At 42.8% G+C, this 26,051-nt stretch overlaps 1 protein-coding gene across 1 annotated transcript; it reads left to right on the forward strand.

The window, feature by feature from the left end:
* OAT (ornithine aminotransferase) lies at positions 1-26,051 on the forward strand. Its single transcript, XM_082269194.1, has 9 exons — positions 1-218; positions 2,827-3,051; positions 3,635-3,730; positions 6,937-7,064; positions 16,271-16,393; positions 16,475-16,603; positions 23,140-23,253; positions 23,373-23,517; positions 25,770-26,051. Exons 1-9 carry the CDS (start codon positions 23-25, stop codon positions 25,928-25,930), a joined length of 1,317 nt encoding a protein of 438 aa, XP_082125320.1. The 5' UTR covers positions 1-22; the 3' UTR covers positions 25,931-26,051.

The following is a 26,051-nucleotide window of genomic DNA, read 5'->3' on the forward strand; positions in this document are numbered from 1 at the left end:
TTCGATCTGCTCAGACTTCAAGATGTTTTCCAAACTTGTCCAAAGGCGCACCTTGGGTGCTCTCTGCAACCTCCGGGCTTCCATGAGTTCAGCTGGACCAGTGGCCACCGAGAAACCAGTGGAAGAAGTATTGACCTCAGAATATGTTTATGACCGAGAATCAAAGTACGGGGCCCACAACTACCACCCTCTGCCTGTTGCTCTGGAAAGGGGAAAAGGTTTGTCTTTTTAATATTCATAGTTTAGCTTGCTGCAGTAACTGATGCTGGTAGAATGGTAAATGTTTTGGAAGGTGCAGTTTGCCATGTGCACAGATTCATAACCCCATAAAAATGGCTACTCGTTTTTGGGTTTTGTGCATTGATCTTCTTAAAGGTGACTTCTAGGCTACCATTGCCGATCCTTCCTGATTATTTGCTCATTGCTGTTCTAATCCATTGGCTGCAATATTTTCAGTTGGGACCTACAGCATGTATGGCTAAGTTTGTTGCTCCATGCAATGGCAGCTCCCTTATTCCCCCCTCAATTAAAGTTTCCAGAAGGGTGGAAGGAGCAAGTATGGATTGTTAAGCTGCTCTCTTCAGCTAAGTAAAAGCAATGTCTGCGTTACAGGTGATGCGTTTCTTGGCAGGCCAATCCTCGCGGGGCCCTAATAGTAACAGAAGGGACCACTAGGCATCCATCAACTGGAACCATCAATATATGCACTAAAACCTTGCAGCCCTCTTCGGTTCAGGGAAACCAAAACTAGAACACAAAGGAAGAAGGCGCACAAGCCTAGTGCATTACTGTAGAACTGTTAAAAGAAAAACCATTGTACCCGTAAAAGGAGAATAAGCACAGGTGGTAAAATGCATAAAACACCACCAGACCCATGATCATTGGCTAGGACACAGCTAACTAGTTTCGAGAGCCATGCCTTCTTCCTCAGAGCCCTGCCCCTCCAAATGTTAGATGCACTCGGTCTGGTCACGTGTTTGGTGTTTTGGGCATTTTAAAGCCTGCATTTTCCCCCTTCTTTTTTTTTTTTTTTTTGTAGGTACAGTGATTTTTCTTTTTACTAGTGATCAGTTATACAGTAATGCACTTGGATGGTGTGCCTTCTTTCTTTGTGTTTTGCTCACTTCAGTGTCTTAACAGGTCTACAGCTTCTAAAATTAAACAAAGCGGAGTTCCAGTCTCCTAGGCAAAATGATCCTAATCGCATCGAGATCAATGTAATTCACCATAACTGCAATGGATAGAGCTGGCTATGTGCACATTATGACTATATGAGGATTTCTTTTCTGTCTATTCCGGTTGCGGCCTAGCTTAAGTTCTTGGATTTTGTGCAGCTGCTACCCAATGACACTGCGGGCATGCTTTTGTTCTGGTCAGGAAATCTTGCAACTTCTGGGATCAGTGACAGATTTCCCAGGCGTCATCGGGCCAGGCTGATGACTTAATCGCCTAGGCGGCTGCAACGGGAGGTCCCAAGATAAATGAGAAAAAGGTACTTAACCCTCCTCTGTTAGCTTTCTGTTACTATCCATGATGTTAACGGGTCGGTTTTGAATCAGCCATAAAATACCCTCTGAACAATTATTTATCCAATTTGTTTCTTACCTCTTGGTTACCTTGTTAGGCTTCTTTATCCTTGAAAAGATTGGTTTTAATATTTTTGGTGTGAGCCCTAGACCTTTTGATAGCATACCTCTCATTTTTCAAATTTAAAAAAATGGTAAAATAAACCAGCAACTCTGAAATGTATTGATCTTATGTTTCTTTACTTTATTTAGAGAAGCAGGCAAAGAGATAGGCCCCTCCCTAACTACAGCTCACAGGGTTGAGAGGTGATTGGCTGTCAGTGTTACTAAGCAGAGAGAGTGTTTATGATTTCAGTTTTGGCACTTATTAGTGTCCTATAATCCTATATTATAACTGGGTCAGAATTGACCCTAACACCTTAAACGTCTTAATTTTCACCACAGTATTTTTATAATTTAGTGAAAAGGATTCTTTTTCTATTACATTGTTTAAATAGAGGTTCCTGACAAAGTAAAAAAAAATCTTGATGCAATAAACAAATTTATGTGATACTTATAGACATTCAAAACCTGAAAACGGGTCGGTTCCGACCCCAACATAAGAGGGTTAACGGCATTTTAACCATATAAGCAGCCAAACATTTCACCACTATGGGTGCCCATTACAATGTGGCTATGTTTAAAAAATGAGTGGAACTCTGCTTTAAATAGCCAGTTCAATGTGCTGGGTTAAAAGAAATCCATGCACAAACCTCTCGCTATCAGGCATCCAGATGTGGGTTGCTATGGCTGTAAATGGTATGGTGCCAGCGCTTACAGCTTTGTAGGGTGAGGCATGGAGATGTGTAACATACTCGTTTCCAGTCTACAGGTTAAACTTGTATAAGTCAAGGAGATGTGGTCTGGCACATTGTTCCCAGGCACTCTGTAATCGGTTTCTGGGTAGTTATATCATGGAAGATTTAGAGCCTACAAGGACCATTAAAATTCTATTGAGACAGATGTTTAAATAGCGCTCATCTAATTCTTAAATACCATTTGTGAAATATTAGGAAAACGCCAGAAATTTGCAGTTACAAAGCAGTGTTTGTCCTGTTTACCCATCCTTGTTACCCTTGCGCTTTCTTCATGGGTTCTACAATAGTGGGGAGCCCCTTTTGGCAATGCCTGAAATGGCCCATTTCCATTGACTAGTTGCTATTGTAAGTATAGTTTTTGTTTACAATATCTGCTTTGGATTATATATTCAAGTTGGGTAACTATAAATCTCCATATTAAAACCCAAACCTTTCCATTCTAGGTGTGTACGTTTGGGATGTGGAAGGCCGGAGGTATTTCGACTTCCTGAGTGCGTACAGTGCTGTGAACCAAGGACACTGTCATCCCAAGATTGTCAATGCTTTGAAGTCTCAAGCAGAAAAACTGACACTTACTTCAAGGGCTTTCTACAATGATGTCCTTGGGGAATATGAAGAGTATGTGACCAAATTATTCAACTACAACAAAGTTCTCCCCATGAACTCAGGTATATGCTAGAACTTTGCAGAAACCTTTTTTTTTTTAAGTGATTGTAAAGCTTCATATTTTAAATTAAAATCACAAACGTTATATTTACCTGCGCTGTGCAATGGTTTTGCATAGAGCAGCTCCAATCCTCCTCTGGGGTCCCAACGCTGGAGCTCTCAGCTCCCCCCACGCCGCCCCCCCATTAATTGACAGAGCGCGGCTCTGCCTGCCATCCCCATGTCTGTCCCCTGCCTGCTCACTAGCTGTAATTACCAGACGCAGGAGCCAATGCCTCCTGCTGCTGTCTCTGAGCCCATGAGGGGAGAGGGGTTGCACAGCGCTGGATCAAGATCAGGCTCAGGTAAGTACAACTTGGGGGGGCTGCACTCAAGTTTTTTTACCATTTTAAGGCAGAGTGCATAGGTAAAAAACCTTCAGCACCACTTTAATGTACTGGTATATTAAACTGTTGCTTTGGCAATATTGAGCATGTCTTTGTCAGGCCTTTCCAATTGCAGCAGGTTGAGACCGAAGGTAAAGTTGGCAGATGTGAATGTATCAATTGTCTGCGAAGATTATAACAAAGCTTTGATTTGTTTTAGGTGTTGAAGGTGGTGAAACTGCCTGCAAATTAGCCCGGAAATGGGCATACACTGTGAAAGGAGTTCCCAAGTACAAGGCTCAGATTATATTTGCAGGTAAGTTGCACACTGGGACATGTTTTCTAGCAACATATGTGCCACAGGCATTTTGCCTTTGCGGATATTAATATGGGCACTGGGAAATGCCCAGTGGAAATTGAAATGCTTGCAAACAAGACACTAGAACATTCTCATCAGTAGAGGGTGTCCGGAGATGAGATTCTCACCTTGGTTCATGGCAGAAAAACCCTGCTGATTATGTAAGGTGCTATAACAATACTATACATTGCTCTTTATCTCAGGAGTCCAGTGCTGTTCGTGTTTGGCACAAGCTCCTGGAGCAAAAAAGACAGCTCTGAAGTTCCCCTAGGTAGGGAAAGTCACACAAGCAATGTCTAACATAATCATCCAATGCCTGGACATTAAAAGCTTGTAGTTCTGGACAAAGTGGAAATTTATTCGAGCTACTTATTAATTCTTTCTGCCCCTTTGAGGGACATTCCCTTTTTTGTATTGATCATCATCAAAAGGAAGAATTCCAAATTTTGGATTGTCCCCAGAACAGCAATATAACAAAAATCCTCTGAGGACACTAGTTCTGGTGATCTGGAGGGGCCCCAATTGATTCCTTTTATTTGTAGGGATTTCCTCTCGCCACCTGATTTGGCTGTGGGACAGGAAGTGAAGTTAAATCTCCCCAATAGTACATAGATGGGAAAAACTTTAGGGGTATAACCCACCCTTGCTCTATCCAAAATGGGAACGTTTTTCCTATAGTTCTACTTTAAAAATATAACACTTAAAGTGTTTTGATTTTACTGTTGTGGGTGTACTATTCTGTATATGCAGTAAAGTAAACTTGTTATGCCCACTGTGGAACCTCAGGGGTTAATCCTGTGCAGTGTGTGAGAACTTGGGCAGTGGGCATAACAAGTTTACTTTACTGCATATACAGAATAGTAAACACACAACAGTAAAATCAAAACACTTTAAGTGTTATATTTTTAAAGTAGAACTATAGGAAAAACGTTCCCATTTTGGATAGAGCAAGGGTGGGTTATACCCCTAAAGTTTTTGCCATCTATGTACTATTGGGGAGATTTAACTTCACTTCCTGTCCCACAGCCAGATCATTATTTAATGCTTGATGGTTTTTTTTTATAAAGTTTTGAAAACCGTTGGGCAGTGGGCTGGGCATGGGCAGTAATCGTGATGCATCGCGGAATCGTATCGAATCGCGACCCTAATAATCGTAATCACATTGAATCGTGAGGTAAGTAAATATGCACAGCCCTAGTGAAAAGGCTGTTTGGTGCTGTCTTCTCTGATCCTCCCATTCCAGTCCCCAATCCATCTGATGGAACAGAGCCCTGGCTGGGGGCACTCTGCACATTCTCAGTTTGGTGTGTATTGCTATTTTGGGGGGGGGGGGGGGTGGAGTGCGTGTGATCTGCACATGACCAATCTGTGCTGTACAGACAGAGGGTCAGAGGTCATGCAGCCTCATAGGACAGAGGAGAATTAAAACTCCTCCTACAAGCTTTAATCAGTACTCGGCCGGCCAGACACTGATAGAAGTTACAAGACTGCTATTTGCTGCTGATGAGAAAAGGTATTTTGCAGTTTATATTTACTAAAATAATTGCATTTCAAAGTTCTGTGTACTGTGGGATACCAGATAGTGAATGCAGGCTCCTGGGTTTAGTAAAACTTTAAATTATTAACCTACTCAGGTTAACTGTTGGGCGCAAGTTGTCAACACAGAACCATCCTTTTGTTCCCTTTACATTTAACCCCATTCTAAACTCATAACTTAAACCTTGTATGGAACCTGTACACACCCTTGTAACCCAACACTTAACTCCCTGTTCTGCATCATACTTGCTCATCAAGCACCAACCACCTTGTTGCAGGTCCTATGCTGAGATCCTGGTGCCAGAAGTAGCATTTTCTGCCTAAAATATAGCATTATGTAGGACTCATTCACACCTCATGCAGAGACAGGGCTGGCTGTATATGATCAATATAGTTGTCTGCAAGGGCACTTGGATACCAATTGTTTCCTATATGCCCTGTTCAAACTTCAATGCAGCAGTGATGTGTAGTGTGGGAAAAATGCAGCATGCATACATTTTTCTGCCGTACAAATAAACACATTGGTAAAACAAATGCAAGTAAAAATAATGTAATGACTTGGGAAATTAACCAACACACTTCCCATCAGCAGATGTCAAGGAGCATTAAAATTGTACTAAAAAACACATGTATGTGATCAAAAAAAATGTTTCACATTATGGTGCAAATGAGCCAATACAAAGTTGTAAACCTGCTGTAAATATTTCCATTACCATAAAGTTTTACTTGTGCATATCTTAGTCTCAAAGTCAAAATGTTACCTTAAAGCTTGCAGGGCTAACTTAAATCTGCTGAAATATACTTAATCCTATGACTCCATTAGTCATCCTATTTGATTGGAAGACTTGGGGAATGTGCCAAAAGCCACTCCCAGCAGGTGGATTAACACAGGCCTATACTTGTAAATCAGGCCTGTACCTGACCAACAACCAGGTCTTCAAGTATTAATCTTGTAGTTGGTTGCTGTGAGCTTAGTTTATATATGTTTTTCAGCCGTCCTCTTGACATTCAGTAAAAGTGAACTGGGCTGCTATAGATCCACCTTACTTGCACTATAAAGGTGCTGCCCACCATGCTTTTCAGACTCTCCCATTCCTCCTGGTAGCCTGGGACCACTGTAACCGGTCAGGATGGAGAGCTAGAGGAGCATTTGTTCCCCAATCTCTTCTTGACTAATGAACCTGGAAGCAACCAGAATTTTTGCCGGCTTGGTTAGTGGCTTTCCCAACCACAATAGTTGTAATGACAGCTCTGAACCCAGAAGTGACAAAATGCTTCTTGCTTCCAGGTCAACGTGGCCAACAATGGTTTGAATTTCGGCCAAATGGGCAGTATCCGGTTAAAAAGTAAGCCTTGTACAGCAGGCTTAGGTAGTCTGTGCTTTCTACATGCATCTCTAAGATTTACTTCTACATGCATCTCTAAGATTTACTTCTACATGCATCTCTAAGATTTACTTCTAATTATGACTGCTTTGGCACCTTAACACACTATCAGACTGTTTGAATTATGCATGTACCTTGCCTCTGTCATGCAGACACGAATGTGCGTTGTATTTGGTCTTAACTGACATATCTTACAGGTTGAAAAATTCAGCTTGTTTTAAACAGTTATGTTCATTCTTTCAGCTGGCAACTTCTGGGGCAGGACCATGTCTGCTATATCGTCTTCCACAGACCCATCCAGCTATGAGGGTTTCGGACCATTTATGCCTGGTTTTAAAGTAATCCCATATAATGACCTCCCTGCCCTTGAGGTAAGCAACTAGTTATGTTTTCTGCCTTTTTCTTCTGACTTATTGCTTGCGGCAGGTCGGCTCTGTTACGCAAAACAACGTACTTGTACGTGGCTTCGTGTAGCAGATAGTGGAGGCACGCACACTCGCCGATTGGCTAAAGGGGGAGTCAGTCAGCGGGTCACTCCACATGGAGACAGAACGGCGGTCTGCCTATATGAACCCGGCAGACCACTGTTCTGTCAGTGATGAACACAGGGATCTCGGTTTATCCAGTGATTACACAGTTAGAAAGCATCTTTAATCGCCCCTGGTGTTAACCCCTTTCCTGCCAGTGTCATTAGTATAGTAACAGTGCATATTTTTAGCACTTTAATGATGTCACTGGTCCCCCCAAAAGTGTCAGTTAAGTGTCCAATCTGTCCGCCACAATGTCGCAGTCCTGCTAAAAATCGCTGCTGCCATTTACTAGTTCCAAATAAATTACATAAATCTATCCCATAGTTTGGTTTGCGCAAAAGTTATTGCGTCCACAATCAATATGCACTTATTGGAATTTTGTTTACCAGAAATATGTAGCAGAATACACATTGGCCTAAATTGATGGAAAAATTGGTTTGTTTTTTTTTTTCTTTTTTATTGGGAATGTTTTTATAGCAGAAAGTAAAAAAATATTTTTGTTCCACAATTGTCAGACTTTTTTTTTTTTTTTGTTTAGCGCAAAAAAACTGCAGAGGTGACCAAATACCACCAAAAGAAAGCTCTATTTGTGGGGGGAAAAACGCATAAATTGTATTTAGGTATAGCGTTGTACAGACATGCAGTTGTCAAAGTAACGTAGTGCTGTATCTCAAAACGTGATCTGGTCATTAACCATTTGCCGACTGCCGCAAGTATATATAGGCAAAGTGATGTACCGGTACGTCACTAGCCTGTCACCAGCTTGTGAGCCAATAGCTGGCGAGCGCGCCCCGCTGAGGCGCGCGCCCGCCCCGGCTCTTTCACTGACAAGTCAGTGCGTGTGACCGGCGGACCCGATGTTCGGCGGGAAGGGAGAAAGGCAGGCGGCTAATGTAAACAAGTCGCCTGTCATTCTCCCCTGTGTAAAAAATGGAGATCAGACAGTTCTGCTATGTAGGACCGTTGATCTGTTTTTACAGTAGTAGCCATGTCCCATCAGTTAGAAACACGACCCTAGGACACACTTAACCCTCCCTCTCCAATAGTTAACCCCTTCCCTGCCAGTGTCATTTTTGCAGTAACAGTGCATATGTATAGCACTGATTACTGCAGTAATGTCACTGGTAACCCCAAATGTCAGTCAAGGGTCCGATCTGTCCGCAATGTCGCAGTCCCGCAAAAAAAATCGCAGATCGCCGCCATTACTTTTAAAAAAAAAACACCAAAAAAGACAAATCTTTCCCTTTGTTAGTAAACGCGATAACTTTTGCACAAACCAATCAAAATACACTTTTTGCGAAAAAATAAACATTTGAAAAATATTGTTTTTGCTAAATTTACGCTTTTTTTTGTTTATAGCGCATGATCAAAAAATCGCACAGGTGATCAAATACCACCAAAAGAAAGCTCTGTTTGTGGGGAAAAAAATGACGTCAAATTCGTTTAGGTACAGCGTTGCACGACCGCGCAATTGTCCGTTAAAGTCACGCAGTAAAAAATCGCAAAAAAACCCCTGGTCAGGAAGGGGGTAAATTCTTCCGGTCCTTAAGTGGTAAAGGCAAAACATTTTAAAACTTTGGATAGAGTGTAGAGGTATTAGAACACCTGTCAGGTTTTTATTGCTCCGTGTGCCCGTTGGGGAGATTCACCCTCAGTTTTGTCCGGTTATCGAAAGTGAAAGCAAAAGAAAATCCCACATTTTGGGTTGTTCCCGGAAAAGTAAGAGGGGAAATTGTCCTATGAGGACACTAGTTCTGGTGATGGGGCCCAAAGAGATTCAGTTAATTTGCAGGGATTTTTTCACTTCTGTTTTGGCTGTGGGACTGGAAGTAAAGGTAAATCTTCCCTATGAGACACAGAAAACAAGCCTTTGGGATACAGCGTAAAAAAATAGATATCAAACTGGTTTAAATTGTCATTCTGGCATTTTTGGCATGCAGCTCCGATCCTCCTATTGATCCAAATTAATAACTACTGCAGTAGGGAACAGACTCAAAGATACACTCAGCATCTTTCCTTATAGATGTTCTGTTTTGTTTGATGCAATTCAAGGTTTTTAAACACATTATGTAGGTATCTCATTAATGTTACAATTTTACTGTTATGGTAAGAGGGGCGTAACATAGGCAGGCTAATTCTAATCAGGATTGAAAGAATGCAACATGTAATGAAAACATTATTAATGCTGTGTGCAATACATACAAAATAGAATGCAATAATAAACAGAACTTTCAAATTTCCTTTATAATATCCCCTCTTTTGCTCAATTAGGGTAACCTTACCTGGAACCTCCACACACTTGGGTGGAGGTAGTCCTGGCCAAAGAGGCAAACTCCATTGTGGGGAATATAGCTGAGAGCAGCTTTTTTTTTTTATTACAAAATGACTGTGAAAAGTGATTGATTTTAAACATGTTTTACAGAATTGGCTGTACACTCCTGTGGCCAGAATGGCCTTGCAACCTAATTGTGGACATGCTGACTGACTTATCAGCATAGTTAAACAGACAATTCTACATTTTAATTGAAAACTTGTAAAAGACAATAGAACTTCAACATGGCTGAACTACTTTTCAAATCACATAATATACTATATGTGTGTGTGTGTGTGTGTGTATATATATATATATATATATATATATATATATATATATATATATATATATATATATATATATATATATATATATATATATATATATATATATATATATGTGTATGTATAATAGATCTCACAAAAGTGAGTACACCCCCCACATTTTTGTAAATATTTTATTATCTTTTCATGGGACAACACTAAAATAACACTTTGCTACAATGTTAAGTAGTGAGTATACAGCTTGTATAACAGTGTAAATTTGCTGTCCCCTCAAAATAACTCAACAGTCATTAATGTCTAAACCACTGGCAACAAAAGTGAGTAAACCCCTAAGTGAAAATGTCCAAATTGGGCCCAGTTAGCCATTCCCCCCAGTGTCATGTGACTCCTTAGTGTTACAAGGTCTCAGGGTGAATGGGCAGCAGGTGTGTTCAACTTGGTGTTATCGCTCTCTCTCGCATACTGGTCACTGGAAGTTCAACATGGCGCCTCATGGCAAAGAACTCGGAGGTTCTGAAAAAAAAAAATTGTTTCTCTACATAAAGAAGGCCTAGGCTATAGGAAGAATGCCAATACCCTGAAACTGAGCTGCAGCATGGTGGACAAATCCATACAGCGGTTTAACATGACAGGTTCCACTGAGAACAGACCTCGCCATGGTCAACCAAAGAAGTTGAGTGCACATGCTCAGCGTCCTATCCAGAGGTTGTCTTTGGGAAATTGAGTGCTGTCAGCATTGCTGCAGAGGTTGAAGGGATGGGGGGGTCAGCCTATCAGTGCACACTGCATCAAATTGGGTCTGCATGGCTGTCATCCCAGAAGGAAGCCTCTTCTAAAGATGTTGCACAAGAGAGCCCACAAAAAGTTTGTGGAAGACAAGCAGACTTAGGCTGGCCATACACTATACAATTTTCTTGTTCAACTTTCCTTTAGATTTACCAAAACCATGTAATATAGGGTCAAACCTAAACACTTTAAATTTGTATGCAGTCAGGCAGGCCCTTGCACTACATAGTTTAAGGTAAATCTAAAGGAAATTGAATAAGAAAATTGTATAGTGTATGGCCAGCCTTAGGACATGGATTACTGGAACCATGTTCTGTGGTCTGAGACCAAGATAAACTTATTTCGTTCAGATGGTGTCAAATTTGTGTGGTGGCAACCAGGTGAGGAGTACAAAGACAAGTGTCTTGCCTACAGTTAAGCATGGTGGTGGGAGTGTCATGGTCTGGGGTGCATGAGTGCTGCCGACCCTGGGGAGCTACAGTTTATTGGGGAACCATGAATGCAAACATGTACTGTGACACACTGAAGCAGAGCATTATCCCTTCCCTTCGGAGACTGGGCCGCAGGGCAGTATTCCAACATGATGACCCCAAACACACCTCCAAAATGACCACTGCCTTGCTAAAGAAGCTGAGGGTAAAGGTGACAGACTGGCCAAGCATGTCTCCAGACCTAAACCCTATTGAGCATTTATGGGGCATCTTCAAACGGAAGGTGGAGGAGCGCAAGGTCTCAAACATCCCCCAGCTCCGTGATGTCATCATGGAGGAGTGGAAGAGGACCTGTGAAGCTCTGGTGAACTCCATGCCCAAGAGAGTGAAGGCAGTGCTGGAAAATAATGGTGGCCACACAAAATGACACTTTGGGTCCAATTTGGGCATTTCACTTAGGGGTGTTGCCGGCTTTTTAGACATTAATGACTGTTAAATTATTTTGAGGGGACAGCAAATTTACAAGGTTATACAAGCTGTACACTCACTACTTTACATTGTAGCAAAGTGTAATTTCTTCAGTATTATCACGTGAAAAGATATAAATGAAATATTTACAAAAATGTGAAGGGTGTACTCACTTTTGTGAGATACTGTGTGTATGTATATATGTCTATCTTACAATTTAAGCATGTGAACAAATGGTACAGCACCTGAACACCTGGCTTTAGTTTGAGATCCTTCCAAACGCTTAGGATCTAGCATTGGAGAAAACACATACAGCATCTCACAAAAGTGAGTCCACCCCTCACATTTTTGTAAATATTTTAGTACACCCCTAAGTGAAAATGTCCAAACTGGGCCCAACATGGCAATATTTTGTGTGGCCAACATTTATTTTCCAGCAATGCCTTAATCTTCTTAGGCATGGAGTTCACCAGAGCTTCACAGGTTGCCACCATCTTGCACTCTCCATGATGACCTCACGGAGCTGGTGGATGTTGGAGACCTTGCACTCCTCCACCTTCCATTTGAAGATGCTCAAAAGGGTTTGTCTGGAGACATGCTTGAGCCTGTCCATCACCTTTACCCCACCTCACCACCATGCTTGATTGTAGGCAAGACACACTTGTCTTTGTACTTCTCACCTGGTTGCCACCTCACACGCTTGACAGCATCTGAACCAAAAGTTTCTTTGTCTCATCAGACCACAGGACATGGTTCCAGTAATTCCCGATCCTTAGTCTGCTTGTCTTCAGCAAATTGTTTGCGGGCTTACTTGTGCATCATCTTTAGAAGAGGCTTCCTTCTGGGACAACAGCCATGCAGACCAATTTGATGCAGTATGCGGCACTGACAGGCTGACCCCCCCCCACCCCTTCAACCTCTGCAGCAATGCTGGCAGCAGTCATACGTCTATTTCCCAAAGACCACCTTTGGATAGGACGCTGAGCATGCGCACTCAACTTCTTTGGTTGACCATGGCGAGGCCTGTTCTGAATGGAACCTGTCTTGTTAAACCACTGTATGGTCTTCGCCACCGTGCTGCAGCTCAGTTTCAGGGTCTTGGCGATCTTATAGCCTAGGCCATCTTTATGTAAAGTAAAATTATTTTTTTTCAGATCCTCAGAGTTCTTTGCCACGAGTTGCCATGTTGAACTTCCAGTGACCAGTAGGAGAGCAAGAACACCAAAATTTAACACACCTGCTCCCCATTCACACCTGAGACCTTGTGACACGAAATGAGTCACGTGACACCGGAGAGGGAAAATGGCTAATTTGGCCAAATTTGGACATTTTCACCTAAGGGTGTAGTCACTTTTTAGTTGCTTTAGACATTAATGGCTGTGTGTTATTTTGAGGGGGCAGCAAAATTACAATGTTATGCTAGCTGTACACTCACTACTTTACATTGTAGCAAAGTGTCATTTCTTCAGTGTTGTCACATGAAAAATATATTTACAAAAATGTGATGGGTGTACTCCCTTTTGTGACATATTGTAAATTAGTTTGTTAAAAACCTTAGAAGATCAGCAACATTCTCTGTGAGATCCGAGTGGAGGCCTTCAGCTTCAAAACAATGTAAGCAATTGAGCAGCACACCAAATATCCCCTTAGGGGCATACAAATATATGAATACATTTAGGCTATAGATTTTTAGTTTCTGACATCTCCTTACTTTTTACACTACATTCTATACAGTAGAGGGGTGTAAAATAAAACCTCAAAACTTCTTGTACAGACTCTCCCATAAAGTTAGATCCTCTGTTACGCTCTGTAGCTTCGGGACACTGTACATACAAAGTATGTCTGACAATTTTTTTGTGGCCGTTGCAGTAGCATTTGGCACTGGTCAATCTTCTGGCCATCCATTAAATATGTCCATATAGACCAAAGGCATACTCTTAACCACTTCCGGTCTGCGCTATAGCCGAAGTACGGCTGCAGCGCAGACTCGAATTTCCGGGAGGCCGTCTTTAAACGGCCTCCCAGTAACAGGCTCCCCGCGCGCTCCCGCGAGCGCGCATCAGGGAAAATCTGTGTCGGCCGTGTCCCTTGGACACAGCCAATCACAGATCGTGGTAAATGGCCAATCACAGCAGCCATTTACCATGTGATCGGACCATGCAATGAGAGATGATCTCGTATGTAAACATGAGATCATCTCTCATCGCCAGACTGCGTGTGAGGAAGGAGCAGAGCCGATCACCGGTAAGGGGACAAAGAAAAATGTAATCAGGGCACTGATCACCAGTGCCCTGATTACAAAAGAGGTAAATAAAATAACACAAGTGCCCCCCATCAGTGCCCACAACCAGTGCCCATAGTGCTGCCAGTTAGTGCCCATCAGTGCCTGCTCATCTAGACACTGATGGTGCTGCCCATCAGTGCTCATCAGTGCCACCCGTCAGTGTCCAGCAGTGCCGCCTCATCAGTGCGGCATATTGGTGCCGCCTCATCAGTGTGGCATATTGGTGACTCCTCATCAGCGCACATCAGTAAAGGAGAAACGTTTATTTTCAAAATTTACTCACAGAAAATAAAACTTTTTTTTTCAAAATTTTCTGTCATTTTTTCTTTTTTTTGTAAGAAATAAACCCAGAGATTATTAAATACCACCAAAAGAAAGCTCTTTGTGTGAAAAAAATGATAAAAATTTCATATGGGTATAGTGTAGCATGACTGCGCAATTGTTGTTCAAAGCGTGAGAGCGCTGAAAGCTGAAAATCGGCCTGGGCAGGAAGGGGGGGGGGGGGGGGAGTGAAAGTGCCCGGTAGGTAAGTGGTTAAGAGCCTGATTTGGGCATCTGAATATATCTTTGTAATCTCTGGAAAGGATGTTTAGCTTTTGATAACCTTTTGGTTACAGGTAAAACAAGAAGCAGTATATGATAAAGCATTGTAGTGAACCCTGGTGCTGTCCCATGCTCATTTGCGAAGGCAGCCATAACTGCTTGTGACTGATGACATGGTCCATGTGTCACACTGGAGGGAACAGAGTGGCTGTCGGACATAAAATCCTTTTTCCAAAGTTCTGTTTCATAAGAAGTTGCCCCCTATGGACCACTTGTTCTTGTTCTGAGGTGCTCAAAGTTGAATAATCTCAGCTCTACTGGGCCAGGACTAGGGTGGAATTGTAGTTTCACAGACCCAGCAAGTGTCCTGGGCTGTTGTAATGCAGCATCCTTGGTCATCTGGTTGTGTGGTGTTTTTTTTTTTTTTTTTATGCGTTTTAATATTACTTTGGCAACCTCAGCAAGAAGCTGGAAGGCTGAAGACAGCCAATCAATTAACTTTGCATTATCCCAGAACAAGAACCAGTGGTCCACTGGATCAATGTCTTATGAAACGGGACTTTGGAAAAAGGTGATCTCCAGAGTTCGTACAAGAAGTTTTAAGGGTTTTATTTTACACCCCCCCCCCCCCTTCCTACTGTCTACAATGTAATTGGAAAAAGAGTAAGGGGATGTCCAAAACTAGAAAGCTATGGTCTGAATGTTTTTCATATATTTTAATTTTATTTTTTACTCATATCATGGACCACACATCAAGTGATTATCAGACCTTTAGATTTAATTTTTGTAGAAAAAGTTCTTATGTATTCCATTTCTTTGCTAACCATCTCCTCCTAATCTAAAGTAACCTTGTATTACAAGTTTTTCCCAATACCCCCGTATTTCATTTCCAACCAAAGGTTGTCTAAACCAAATTATATAGATCATTAAACAAATTAGCATATCAAATTAATACTCAAGTGACAATCTCAATATCCCACTCTAATTCTAACAAGCTTTACCTCCTTTCCCTTTTTTTTTTTTTAAATGCACGGCTTCCACTATCAAAGGATATTTGTGTAATTTTATACTATATACAGGTTTAAATTTAGCCTTTTACCATGTCTGGAAAACAGATTCAAAATAATTGTGATCACATAGTTTCATTCAGATTAAGCCAGCACGTTTTGCAAAAAAACGAAATTAGCATAGGTTTCCTTCCATCTTATCCCAGCACATCCCTTTCATGTGAAAAAGAAAAGGGAGGGGGTCACATCCACACAGAGCTAACACTATGGGTGTCTCCAAAGGGGGGGGGGAGCGGCAAGTGACCCCCCCCCCCCCTGTAATCTCAACTTCCCCTTTAAAGTGGGTAAGCTAGGGTGACCAGACATCAGATGACTCAGACTCAGATGTGATAGAGAGGAAATGCTCAGCATAGATACTCGCTGAAAACTGAGCATATACAGAGTTGCCGCCGCAGCTGCGAAATAGATGAATTGGGGACATAGACAGAAGGGGGGTGGGGAGGGGGAGAGCAGCAGGATCAACCAGGTTTTTTGCAGAATACAGAAAATGAATCTCATAGTGACGGAGTATGAACATGTAATACACAATTTATTGATATATTTTGATAAGGGTTTAGTGACACTTTAAGGATTTTCTTTCAACCTGGTTGAAACTCTCATAACATGTCAAGAGTGTGGCACTTAAAGTGGACATACCGCCAACATTTTCTTGATTCTGGGAAAAGGTTAGAGCCTCTATCAGATTTTAGTTTGTGCTCCCATGGGAGAGTTGGCTTCAATTCCTGCCCCAGAGATGGATTAGGTGGAGGTATTTATCTGCCTAGTGTTCAACTATATTAGAACTCTATCTCTTATGTCAGCAATATAACCGTAAGGTGTAGAGCCTAGTTATCAATTCATTATTTTAAGTTATACATTTTTTGCCTCTAGCGAGCTCTGCAGGACCCAAATGTGGCAGCTTTTATGGTTGAGCCTATTCAAGGTGAAGCTGGTGTCGTCGTTCCTGATGATGGTTACCTGACTGGCGTGAGACAGCTTTGTACAGCACATAATGTAAGTAGATGCAGATCTGTGGATAAAGGTTTTGGGTTTAGTGTTGCATGTGATTTTATACCTCTCATTTTTCTCCTTCAGGTTCTGCTCATTGCTGATGAGGTGCAGACTGGATTGGCCAGAACTGGAAAGATGCTTGCTGTAGACCATGAAAATGTTCGGCCAGATATCGTGATCCTTGGAAAAGCTTTGTCCGGAGGAGTGTATCCGGTAGGTACTTATGACTTTATGCCAGGGGTTCCCAACCATGTCACAGGGAACCCTGTGATGTGACCTGCGAACACCTATCTGCTCTAGGATGGCAGGTTGGCAAGCCCAGATCACGGGTTCCTCACCTGCCATCCTAGAGGATCAGTGTTGATAATGGAGCCCGCAGTGGAGGAAACCTGCAGCTGCAGTGGATGAGCTGATGCTTTCTATATAGCGTTGGCTCCTGTCACAGGCAGAGTGATACCAAATGCACTTTGTCTGGGACAGCAACAGGGATACCTGCAGGGTGATTCCTGAAGGGAAGATTCTGTTTTTAAAGGTCAGTTTTGTTAAAATCACATGGAAATGGCGGTTTTAGTTCTGCACTGGTTACTCTAGCCCAGTGTTTCTCAACCTTTTTTCAGTAGGGGCGCCCTTGAAACGCATTTTCAGTCTTGAGGCACCCCTGTCCAAGACTTGGTTCACGTTACTGTGTGTCATGGAACACTCGCAAAATCGTGCTCTTTCCTGACACCGACAAATGCTCTGCACTTTATGGTTGCCAATATTAATTCCACACACTGGAAAACATAGGTTGCTTTTGGTGCAGCCCAATTAAAAAAAAAAAAAAGGGCCAGGGACTTCTCTCTCTGCATTTCTGCGGGTAGGGAAGCCCATTGAAATGAATGGGTTGCCCTACATGCAGCAACCAGCCACACAGATGTGAACCAAGGACTTGTTCACATGTCAGGTTGGAGGGGTGGTAAACCACATGATTGAGCTGTTTATACCACCCCCAACTTTCCTCTCTTTAGCTGCAAAGGCAGCAGCTGGGGGTGTACACATGCTGTGGCTGCAGCTGGAGATTTACCCAGGGTGAATGGGGATGCACTGCAACCATCCCGCAACTGTGTGCATTGCATGGTTGCGGTGTGGTAAGGCTGCTTTTACGGGCCTAAAACAGGCTGTGAGGAGGCAACGTATTGCCTTTTTACCACCTGTTAAATTCTTCTGAAAAGCGATCGCAGCATGGATTGCTTTTCAGAGTAGCAGCAGTCCTTGCTGCTATCCCAAACAAGCCCTACAAAAGAAGTTCTCATGGTACAGGAATAGAGGGGTCAGGATTTACATGCGTATGTACACACACTATATATATATATATATATATATATATATATATATATATATATATATATATATATATATATATATATATATATATATATATATATATATATATATATATATATATATATATAATTTATTTTAAAACCAAAAAGTTTCCAGGCGCTCCCTGGGTATCTTGTGTTATGGATGGATATAAATGCTGTCCGATAGGCCACGATCAGTGTCCTCTTGCTGCCAGCCAAAGAGCATGGGATGAAGTACTGGAACCGTGTACAACGTTTATGGGCAGCGCATAGGAACACACTGAGATGATCCAAGGAGAATGCAGATGCAATGATCGATGAATAAGAGCTTGATTGATTAATAAAAACGCAAAGTACATACCACCCCAGGTCCCCAGTCAGGCCGGGTCCCCAGTCAGGCAGGGGCACTGTCCGAGATGGAGGCCGGATTGGGGATGGCGGGTGTGCCAATAGCTGCAGTTGCTGGGGAAGAACCTTTCCAGAACCAGCCGGCGCGAAGATCGATTGTCACAGCGGCGCACAGAGCCCTTGTGGGGTAACCGGAAGAAGAGCCGGGATGGTATGTACTTTGTGTTCCTTTTAATCAAGATCTTACTCATCGATCATTGCAACAGCATTCTCCTTGGATCATCTGTGTTCCTATGCACCGCCCATAAACGTGTGTGTGTGTGTATATATATATATGTATGTGTGTGTGTATATATATATATATATATATATATATATATATATATATATATATATATATATATATATATATATATATATATATATATATATATATATATATTAATATGTGGTGTGGTGTTATGTATATGTATGTATGTATGTAGTGTATCTCTATCCAGCACAGTACCTTTTTTCATTTAGCTGGGTACTGCACTGTAGGGGGAAGCAGAGAGCACAGCACACTTCCCTTCACTTTTGAGACTGACCGAGCTCCTTATCAGTGCCAATGTACAAATTGGCAGGGGATCGGGCTCATCTAACAGCCTTTCTCTTCCATGATCCCGCGACACCCTAGAGCAGCCTCTCTCAAACTGATCCACAGGTGCAGTGCACCTGCAGGTAACCGGTACTGAGCCATAGACTTCTGTTATTACCTGTGGCTTTGGTGCGCTTTCTGAAGTGCACCACACCTGTAGGATATAATGGAATTCTATGGTAAAGTGCAGCTAACCTTCAGGAAAGCCACAGGTGCACTGCACCCACAGTGCTGGTAAACAGCAGCGCATCTGTGTTAAAGCAGCCTTAAGCCCCTTTTACATGATTGGGTCTGCCTGTCAGTTTTTCAGGTGGATCCAATCAAACCCACCCATTCACTTCTATCGTGGACTTATGTCCATTTACACCTGCCTACCTCAAATCCGATCTGCTAAAAACAGAAGGGGATCCGTTCCCTTCTGTCTGGGCAGATCGGATTGGAAGACCCATAGAGTACAGCAGGCTGTGTGCATGTCTGCCCTGCATATGCAGAATAGACACAAACCTGTCATCCGCCCATGACTGGTTACCAAGTTGCTTAAGTGGCCCTCGCTCTTCAAAAGGTTGGGCACCCCTCCTTTCGTGTGTAAGAAGTATCCTATGGAAAAACATTTCTTTAACGGTTTCAAATAGAATAAAAATGCTTAACTGGCTGCTACTGAAAACCTTTTTGGTGGTGGTTTTTACCAAGGTCTAAAACGTATAGTACAATCGCAGTAACTTTTTAAGACTAATGTGACTAAATTTGCCTCTTTGGGCTCCATACACGGTGACTTCAGGGCTGCAAGGACTTTGTGGTCTTATTTCATAACATGACCGCTCTGCGTTGCCAAGCCCTGTGAAGGGCATAGACTCTGAAGAGACTTTGTCTTGGGTGAGCGCAAAGATCCTATTCACTTCTGAAGTCACTAATGCTATTCTCTTTTTGTATGCTCAAGTCCAAAAGGAGTACTAAAGTACCCCTCAAGAACGTGAGCCTGCTAAATGATTTTTAATGTTAAAAATTTTACTTCATCTCAAGTCACTTAAATTCTAGATGCTCAGTTTTGATGAAGTCTCAAGTTGATTAGATTCATGATGCTCAATGCAGGGTTGCACAGAGGCGGACTGGGCCGGGAGGCAGGGAGGCGATTGCCCTCCAGGCCGCTCTGATGCTTCCTAAAAAGGCCACTTGCTCCGCACCGATTCCACCCCTGCAGACAGGCATGACACCCGCCGGCCGCCGCTACATTGTGTTATACTTGCGGAGCATCACTGCTCTGCTGCAGCTCTGCAAGTATACTATAATGTAGCGGCGGCCGGCGGGTGTCATGCCTGTCTGCAGGGGTGGAATCGGTGCGGAGCGAGTGGCCTTTTTGACTGGTGAGTCCAGTCACTTCCCTGTCAGGCGGAGTGATCTCCACCCGACAGATGCTTTCTAGTCCCGGCCGAGTGTGATGTCATCCAGAGGCCAGGAGGCGGGAAGAAAGGACGGAGGAGAGTGCTTCTGCAAGGAACTGCGAGGAGCCAGCCCAGTGAAGCCCTGTGGAATAGTGAGTTTTCAGAGGCTGCTCAGGCTGATAATACACCTTACATAAGGCAATGTTATGTCAGTGTTGTAGATGTGTGAAATGGCTCAAGTAATTAACTCATTGAGGCGAGGAGTTAATTTACAATGCTGTTTGTAAAATGCAGCATGGAGGGGGTTAATGTACTGCCACTGGCCACTAATGCATTAGTGACCAGTGGCAGTTAATTAACCCCTTTGTGCTGCATTAGTGACAGTGGCACCAGTGTCAGTGTTAATTAACCCCTGTATTGTGCAGCATGAAATGGTTAATAAACACTGACACTGGTACAACTAATGCAGCACAAAGGGGTTAATGACTGCCACTAGTCACTATGCATCAGTGTCCAGTGGTGTATTTTATTTTTGTGCTACCCTAGGCAAGATTTAAATCGGGCACCCCCATCTACATTTATCCCACCCCAGCCACAGTATACTATTCTTGTCTCGGGGTCTGATGAGGAAGCCACAGCTGTTCACAATGAATGGCTGCGGCTTCCTTATCAGACCCTGGGACATGAGGGCAGAGGATGGGGGTCAGTGGGACATAGGACGGGGTCAGCAGGGCAGAGAATGTGGCGGCAATGGTAAGCACTGATCAGGAGCAATGATTAAGCTGGATTGATATGCAGCACTAGTAGGTGGCAATGATGGACACTGATAGGTGGCACTGATCAAGCAGCACTGATGAGGCTGAACTTATATGCACTGGTGAGGCTGCATTGATGGGCAATGATCAGGCTGCACTGATGAGGCTGCACTGGTGGACACTGGTGGTGCTGCGTTGCTGGGGACTGATGAGGCTGCATGGATGGAAACTGATGAGGCTGCACTGACTGGTGGACACTGATGAGGCTGAAAAAGTGAAAAAATGTGGCGCTCAACAGCTTGATAAAACACAAAATAAATTATTCCAATGTGCAAATGTTCGTGCAAAAAAACTGTTTCTAGTGTCCAAAAAAAAAAAAGGGTTAAGCAAACAGCCAATGATGGAAACACAGACTTGATAGGAGTGAATCTCAAAAAAGCCTCCACCTCCACACGATCACCCAGTGAAATGTATAGGTACCGCTTACCAGAACCACTGGACCCCTTAGTTATAGGGGGTCAAACACGCTTATTGATCCACATCAGATCCAACCTTGCACATCCCCCTCTCACACAGGCGACAGTGTGTTGCCAAATCGATGGAGCATTAAAGAACCAAGTCATAGATGGAGAGAAATGACAAACAGGCTCTCATGGTGCAGTATTACTCATCAAAGGATCATTTTCAGTTTGCTGGGGATAGGAGACCCCGCTCCACGCCTGCGTTCCTTAGACCCGGAAGTTTACGGTCTCACGTTCCCAATCTAAGGGTCTAAGGAACGCAGGCGTGGAGCGGCGGCTCCTATCTCGCCTGTGTGAGAGGGGGATGTGCAAGGTCGGATCTGATGTGGATCAATAAGCATGTTTGACCCCCTATAACTAAGGGGTCCAGTGGTTCTGGTAAGCGGTACCTATACATTTCACTGGGTGATCGTGTGGAGGTGGAGGCTTTTTTGAGATTCACTCCTATCAAGTCTGTGTTTCCATCATTGGCTGTTTGCTTAACCCTTTTTTTTTTGGACACTAGAAACAGTTTTTTTGCACGAACGTTTGCACATTGGAATAATTTACTTTGTGTTTTATCAAACTGTTGAGTGCCACATTTTTTCACTTTTTCATTTGTCACGTTATTTACGTTGATTTTGCAGCTCGCAGAGTGGAAGCAATTTCACCCTAAACACATTTATAGATATGAGTAGTGTTTATTTATTTATACATCACATTCATTTTGCGCAGTTTTTGTTGGGTTCACCAATAATCTTCTTTCACTGATGAGGCTGAGCTGATGGACACTGATCAGGTTGCATTGATGGGCACTGGTGAGGCTGCATTGATGGGTACTGATCAGGGTGCATTGATGGGCACTGGTCAGGTTGCATTGATGGGCAATGATCAGGATGCCTTGATGGGCACAGGTGAGGCTGGATTAATGGGCACTTATGAGGCTGGACTGATGGGCACTGGTGAGGCTGCATTAATGGGCACTGATGAGGCTGGACTGATGGGCACTGGTGAGGCTGCATTAATGGGCACTGATGAGGCTGAACTGATGGGCACTGGTGAGGCTGCATTGATGCATTATTTTTGTTAAACCTCCTTTGTTGCTATTAACATTAAATTATGTTACCACATTGTATCATATTTGTCTTGCTTTATAACATCAATATCCGTTATAAACCAGGTGGGCATAGATGGTGAGCTCGGTGGTTCAATGGGCCACTTGACTGGACTTGCCCCCCAGGCCCAAGGCTGCCAGTCCTCCCCTGGGGTTGCATCTATGTGAGCAGTTTTACTCCTAATAAGATTTTACAATGTTCCAAGCAAACACCACCACAAAGTACGGCTTACTTTTTTCCTAGCCTAATTTTGTGTGTGTTTAAATTGCGCTTTGTAAATATTCATGGAGGGAATGATTGGGTTGACTTTTGTTGATATTGTGTAGTGACTTTACTCTGCATGCATCCAGATAATCCTTGTAAGAGTAGGGAGCATTTTGGTAGATTTTCTGTTCTGTAAATGTGCTGTTATACAAAAAGGTTTATAATGGTTGAGATCAGATTGGACATGATGCAGCAAGCAGCCATCCTGGTAAATTGGACTGAGCAAGCCATCAGGGCCCACATTCCAAAATAGTTGAGCCCCTTAATATGACTGTCAATTGGCATTAACTCAATGTTTTGTACATCATTTCCCTTGGTCCTAAAGTAGATTTCTCTGTATATGAAGGCTTGTATAACATGCAGATCAATGTATTCAGATTGATGCTATCCATTTCATTTTCTTTTCAGGTCTCTGCTGCTCTTTGTGATGATGAGGTTATGCTCACAATCAAGCCAGGAGAACATGGATCTACCTATGGGGGCAATCCCTTAGCTTGCCGGGTGGCAGTGGCTGCTCTAGAGGCAAGTACTGAATCTATACTTGCTGCATTAGAACTTTAATTAGGAACTGTAGACTTCAAATGTTCTTGCGGTCAGTGATCGCCATATTGGGAGATATTACAATGCTTCTTGTTTTACAGGTGATAGAGGAGGAGAAGTTGGCAGAGAATGCCGAATTGATGGGGGAGCTGCTGAGAGCAGAGCTTATGAAGGCACCATCCGACATAGTGACAGCTGTCAGAGGAAAGGGTCTACTTAATGCCATTGTCATAAAACAAACTAAAGGTAGGTGTAGTCCATATTGTCATACGTCCCATAAGGGGATGTACTCCCTTACTAGCACTGTGAATCTCCATACTGATGCTATAATTGGTTACCTTAGATTTTCCTGGCCTCATGTACTTTGGTTTCCTGGCTGTATACTAGGAAGCTGGTAACCTCTGAGCATAGTATAATCGGTAATGCTCTTTTGTATTGTCACCATATACCTATAGAAAGTATTTGTTGTAACATGATTCATTACATGCACCGCAACAAGTTCAATCTTGAACAAAATGTTCTTGGCAGGCAGCCTGGGCAGGAGCCCAGTGGCCCAATGAATTTCTAAAAGGGCCTAAATACACCCTTCATCCTCCTGTAGTAAACCAGGGACTTAAAGGAAAGTCCACCTTTTGCAAAAAAATGCAAATATTTGCAGGAAAAAAGTGCATTTATTTTTTTTTGCATAGGAGCCCACAAAGCATGGCAACCATGACCAATGGATCGCTGGTACAATGCCAGGTTCCTGCAAACTCTTCCTCCAACTGTTAATGGTGAAAAATGGTTCTTTGTAATCTGGGAAACTCTTTAAAGTAGCACAGTTCTTTGACCTAGGTTTTTGCTTTATTTTTAGCTTTTGTTGCTTCCAGTTAGGAAGTCTTCAAAAAAGACCTTTAGGATGAGATAGTGAGTCCAAATTGATAAAAGAAAATGTGCTTTTATTCTCTGCAGTGGGAGGATACAGTTTTACAGAAGCTCAGTTTGTGTGAACTGGGCAAAAGCAGAAGTATATCCTCTAGCTAACAAGCTTTAGTCTAACTAATTTATAGTAATGAATATGCATAAGGCATAGGCGTGTTCTAGCTTGCAATCTAGGTGTGATCATATAATTAATCCAATCAGTGTCCATATCTTCCTAATGGCAAGCTAATAGTTAAATGGGCGTTAACATCATGCGACTGACACAAAAAGGAACTAGCGGCAATCTGCCATGACAGTTGCTTCAAACTGGTTCTGACCACAAATGTCTATTTGATCAAACTGGAAGGTAGGTGGTTGGTTTTCATCATGCGGTGAGTGTCATGCTCAAACTTTGTTTCCAACAGTTAACAGAAAAGTGCACATTAGCTATAAAAATAGTGAAAAAGCAGAAGTGTGTGTGTGTGTGTGTGTGTGTGTGTGTGGATATAGATGTATAGCTATATAGAGGACACATTTATCAGACCCCCATATATTTACTCCATAGTTGTATAGTTGCATAGTTGGGTTGAAAAGACATCAGTCCATCCAGATCAACCTATGATGTGTGTGTGTGTGTTTGCTGTTAACCGTACATTGTATACCCCTGTATGTTGTGGTCTTTAAGGTGCCCATCTAATAGTTTTTTGAAACTATTGATGCTCCCTGCTGATACCCCTGCTTGTGGAAGAGAATTCCACATCCTTACTGCTCTTACAGTGAAGAACCCCTTACGTACTTTAAGGTTAAACCGCCTTTCCTCTAGTTTTAGTGAGTGGCCACGTGTCTTATTGTATTCCCTTTCTCTGAATAGTTTGTTCCTTATGCTAGGGTCACTAGGTACAGTATTTGTACATTGATATCATATCCCCCCCCTCAATCGTCTCTTCTCCAGAGAGAATAAGTTCAGTGCTTGTAGTCTTTCCTCATAGCTGATGTCCTCCATTCCCCTAATTATTTTTGTTGCCATTCTCTGGACTCTTTCCAGTTCCAGCACATCCTTCCTGAGGACCGGTGCCCAGAACAGGACAGCATACTCCAGATGTGGCCGGACCAGAGTCTTGTAGAGTGGGAGAAAAATCTCTTTATTTCTGGAGTGAATCCCCTTTTTTATGCATCCCAGTATTCTGTTGGATTTGCTTGCTGCGGCTTGACATTGCATGCCACTGCCAAGCCTGTTGTCTACCAGTACCCCCAGGTCCTTTCCATCCTAGACTCACCCAGAGGTTCCCCCCCTAGTGAGTAACTTGCTTTTTGGTTTCTGGCACTCAAGTGCATTACTTTACATTTTTCAACATTAAACCTCATCTGCCATGTAGTTGCCCACCCCATTATTTTTTTCAGGTCCGCTTGTAAGGTTTCCACATCCTGCATAGAAAATATTGGCATCCTTTCAGTATGGATCTGTGAGGGTTGATGGGACTAGTACTCTACATATTTAACAAAGGTTATGTGATGCCAAGTGATCTTACTGTATGCTGCAGATCATTTTGACTTCCACACATAGAATGCTGACAAATCAACCTGTGTTACTTTTTCAGACTGCGATGCCTGGAAGGTGTGCCTCCGACTCCGTGATAATGGACTCTTGGCCAAACCCACACATGGGGATATCATCAGACTGGCACCCCCACTGACCATAAATGAGGAGGAGATTCAGGAGTGCACTGAAATTATCCACAAGACATTGCTTTCATTTTGAGCTGTCTCCATGGAGGCGTACAAATTTCATTCTGCTTTGGATCACGGACTGGAAACTCGAAGTGTTTGGGGTGCTTTTAGAATTGGCCCTATGGACACTGTCTGCTCTCTATTTATCCCAC

This window comes from Pelophylax lessonae (assembly GCF_965119305.1).
Source record: "Pelophylax lessonae genome assembly, chromosome: 9".
Classification (NCBI taxonomy): domain Eukaryota; kingdom Metazoa; phylum Chordata; class Amphibia; order Anura; family Ranidae; genus Pelophylax; species Pelophylax lessonae.

Bases quoted from the DNA above. Each gene is read 5' to 3' on its own strand.
- OAT (XM_082269194.1), top strand. From the start codon at position 23: ATGTTTTCCAAACTTGTCCAAAGGCGCACCTTGGGTGCTCTCTGCAAC. The intron at 219-2,826 runs GTTTGTCTTTTT...TTTCCATTCTAG, and splicing joins TGCTCTGGAAAGGGGAAAAG to GTGTGTACGTTTGGGATGTG. The intron at 16,604-23,139 runs GTAGGTACTTAT...TTTTCTTTTCAG, and splicing joins TGTCCGGAGGAGTGTATCCG to GTCTCTGCTGCTCTTTGTGA.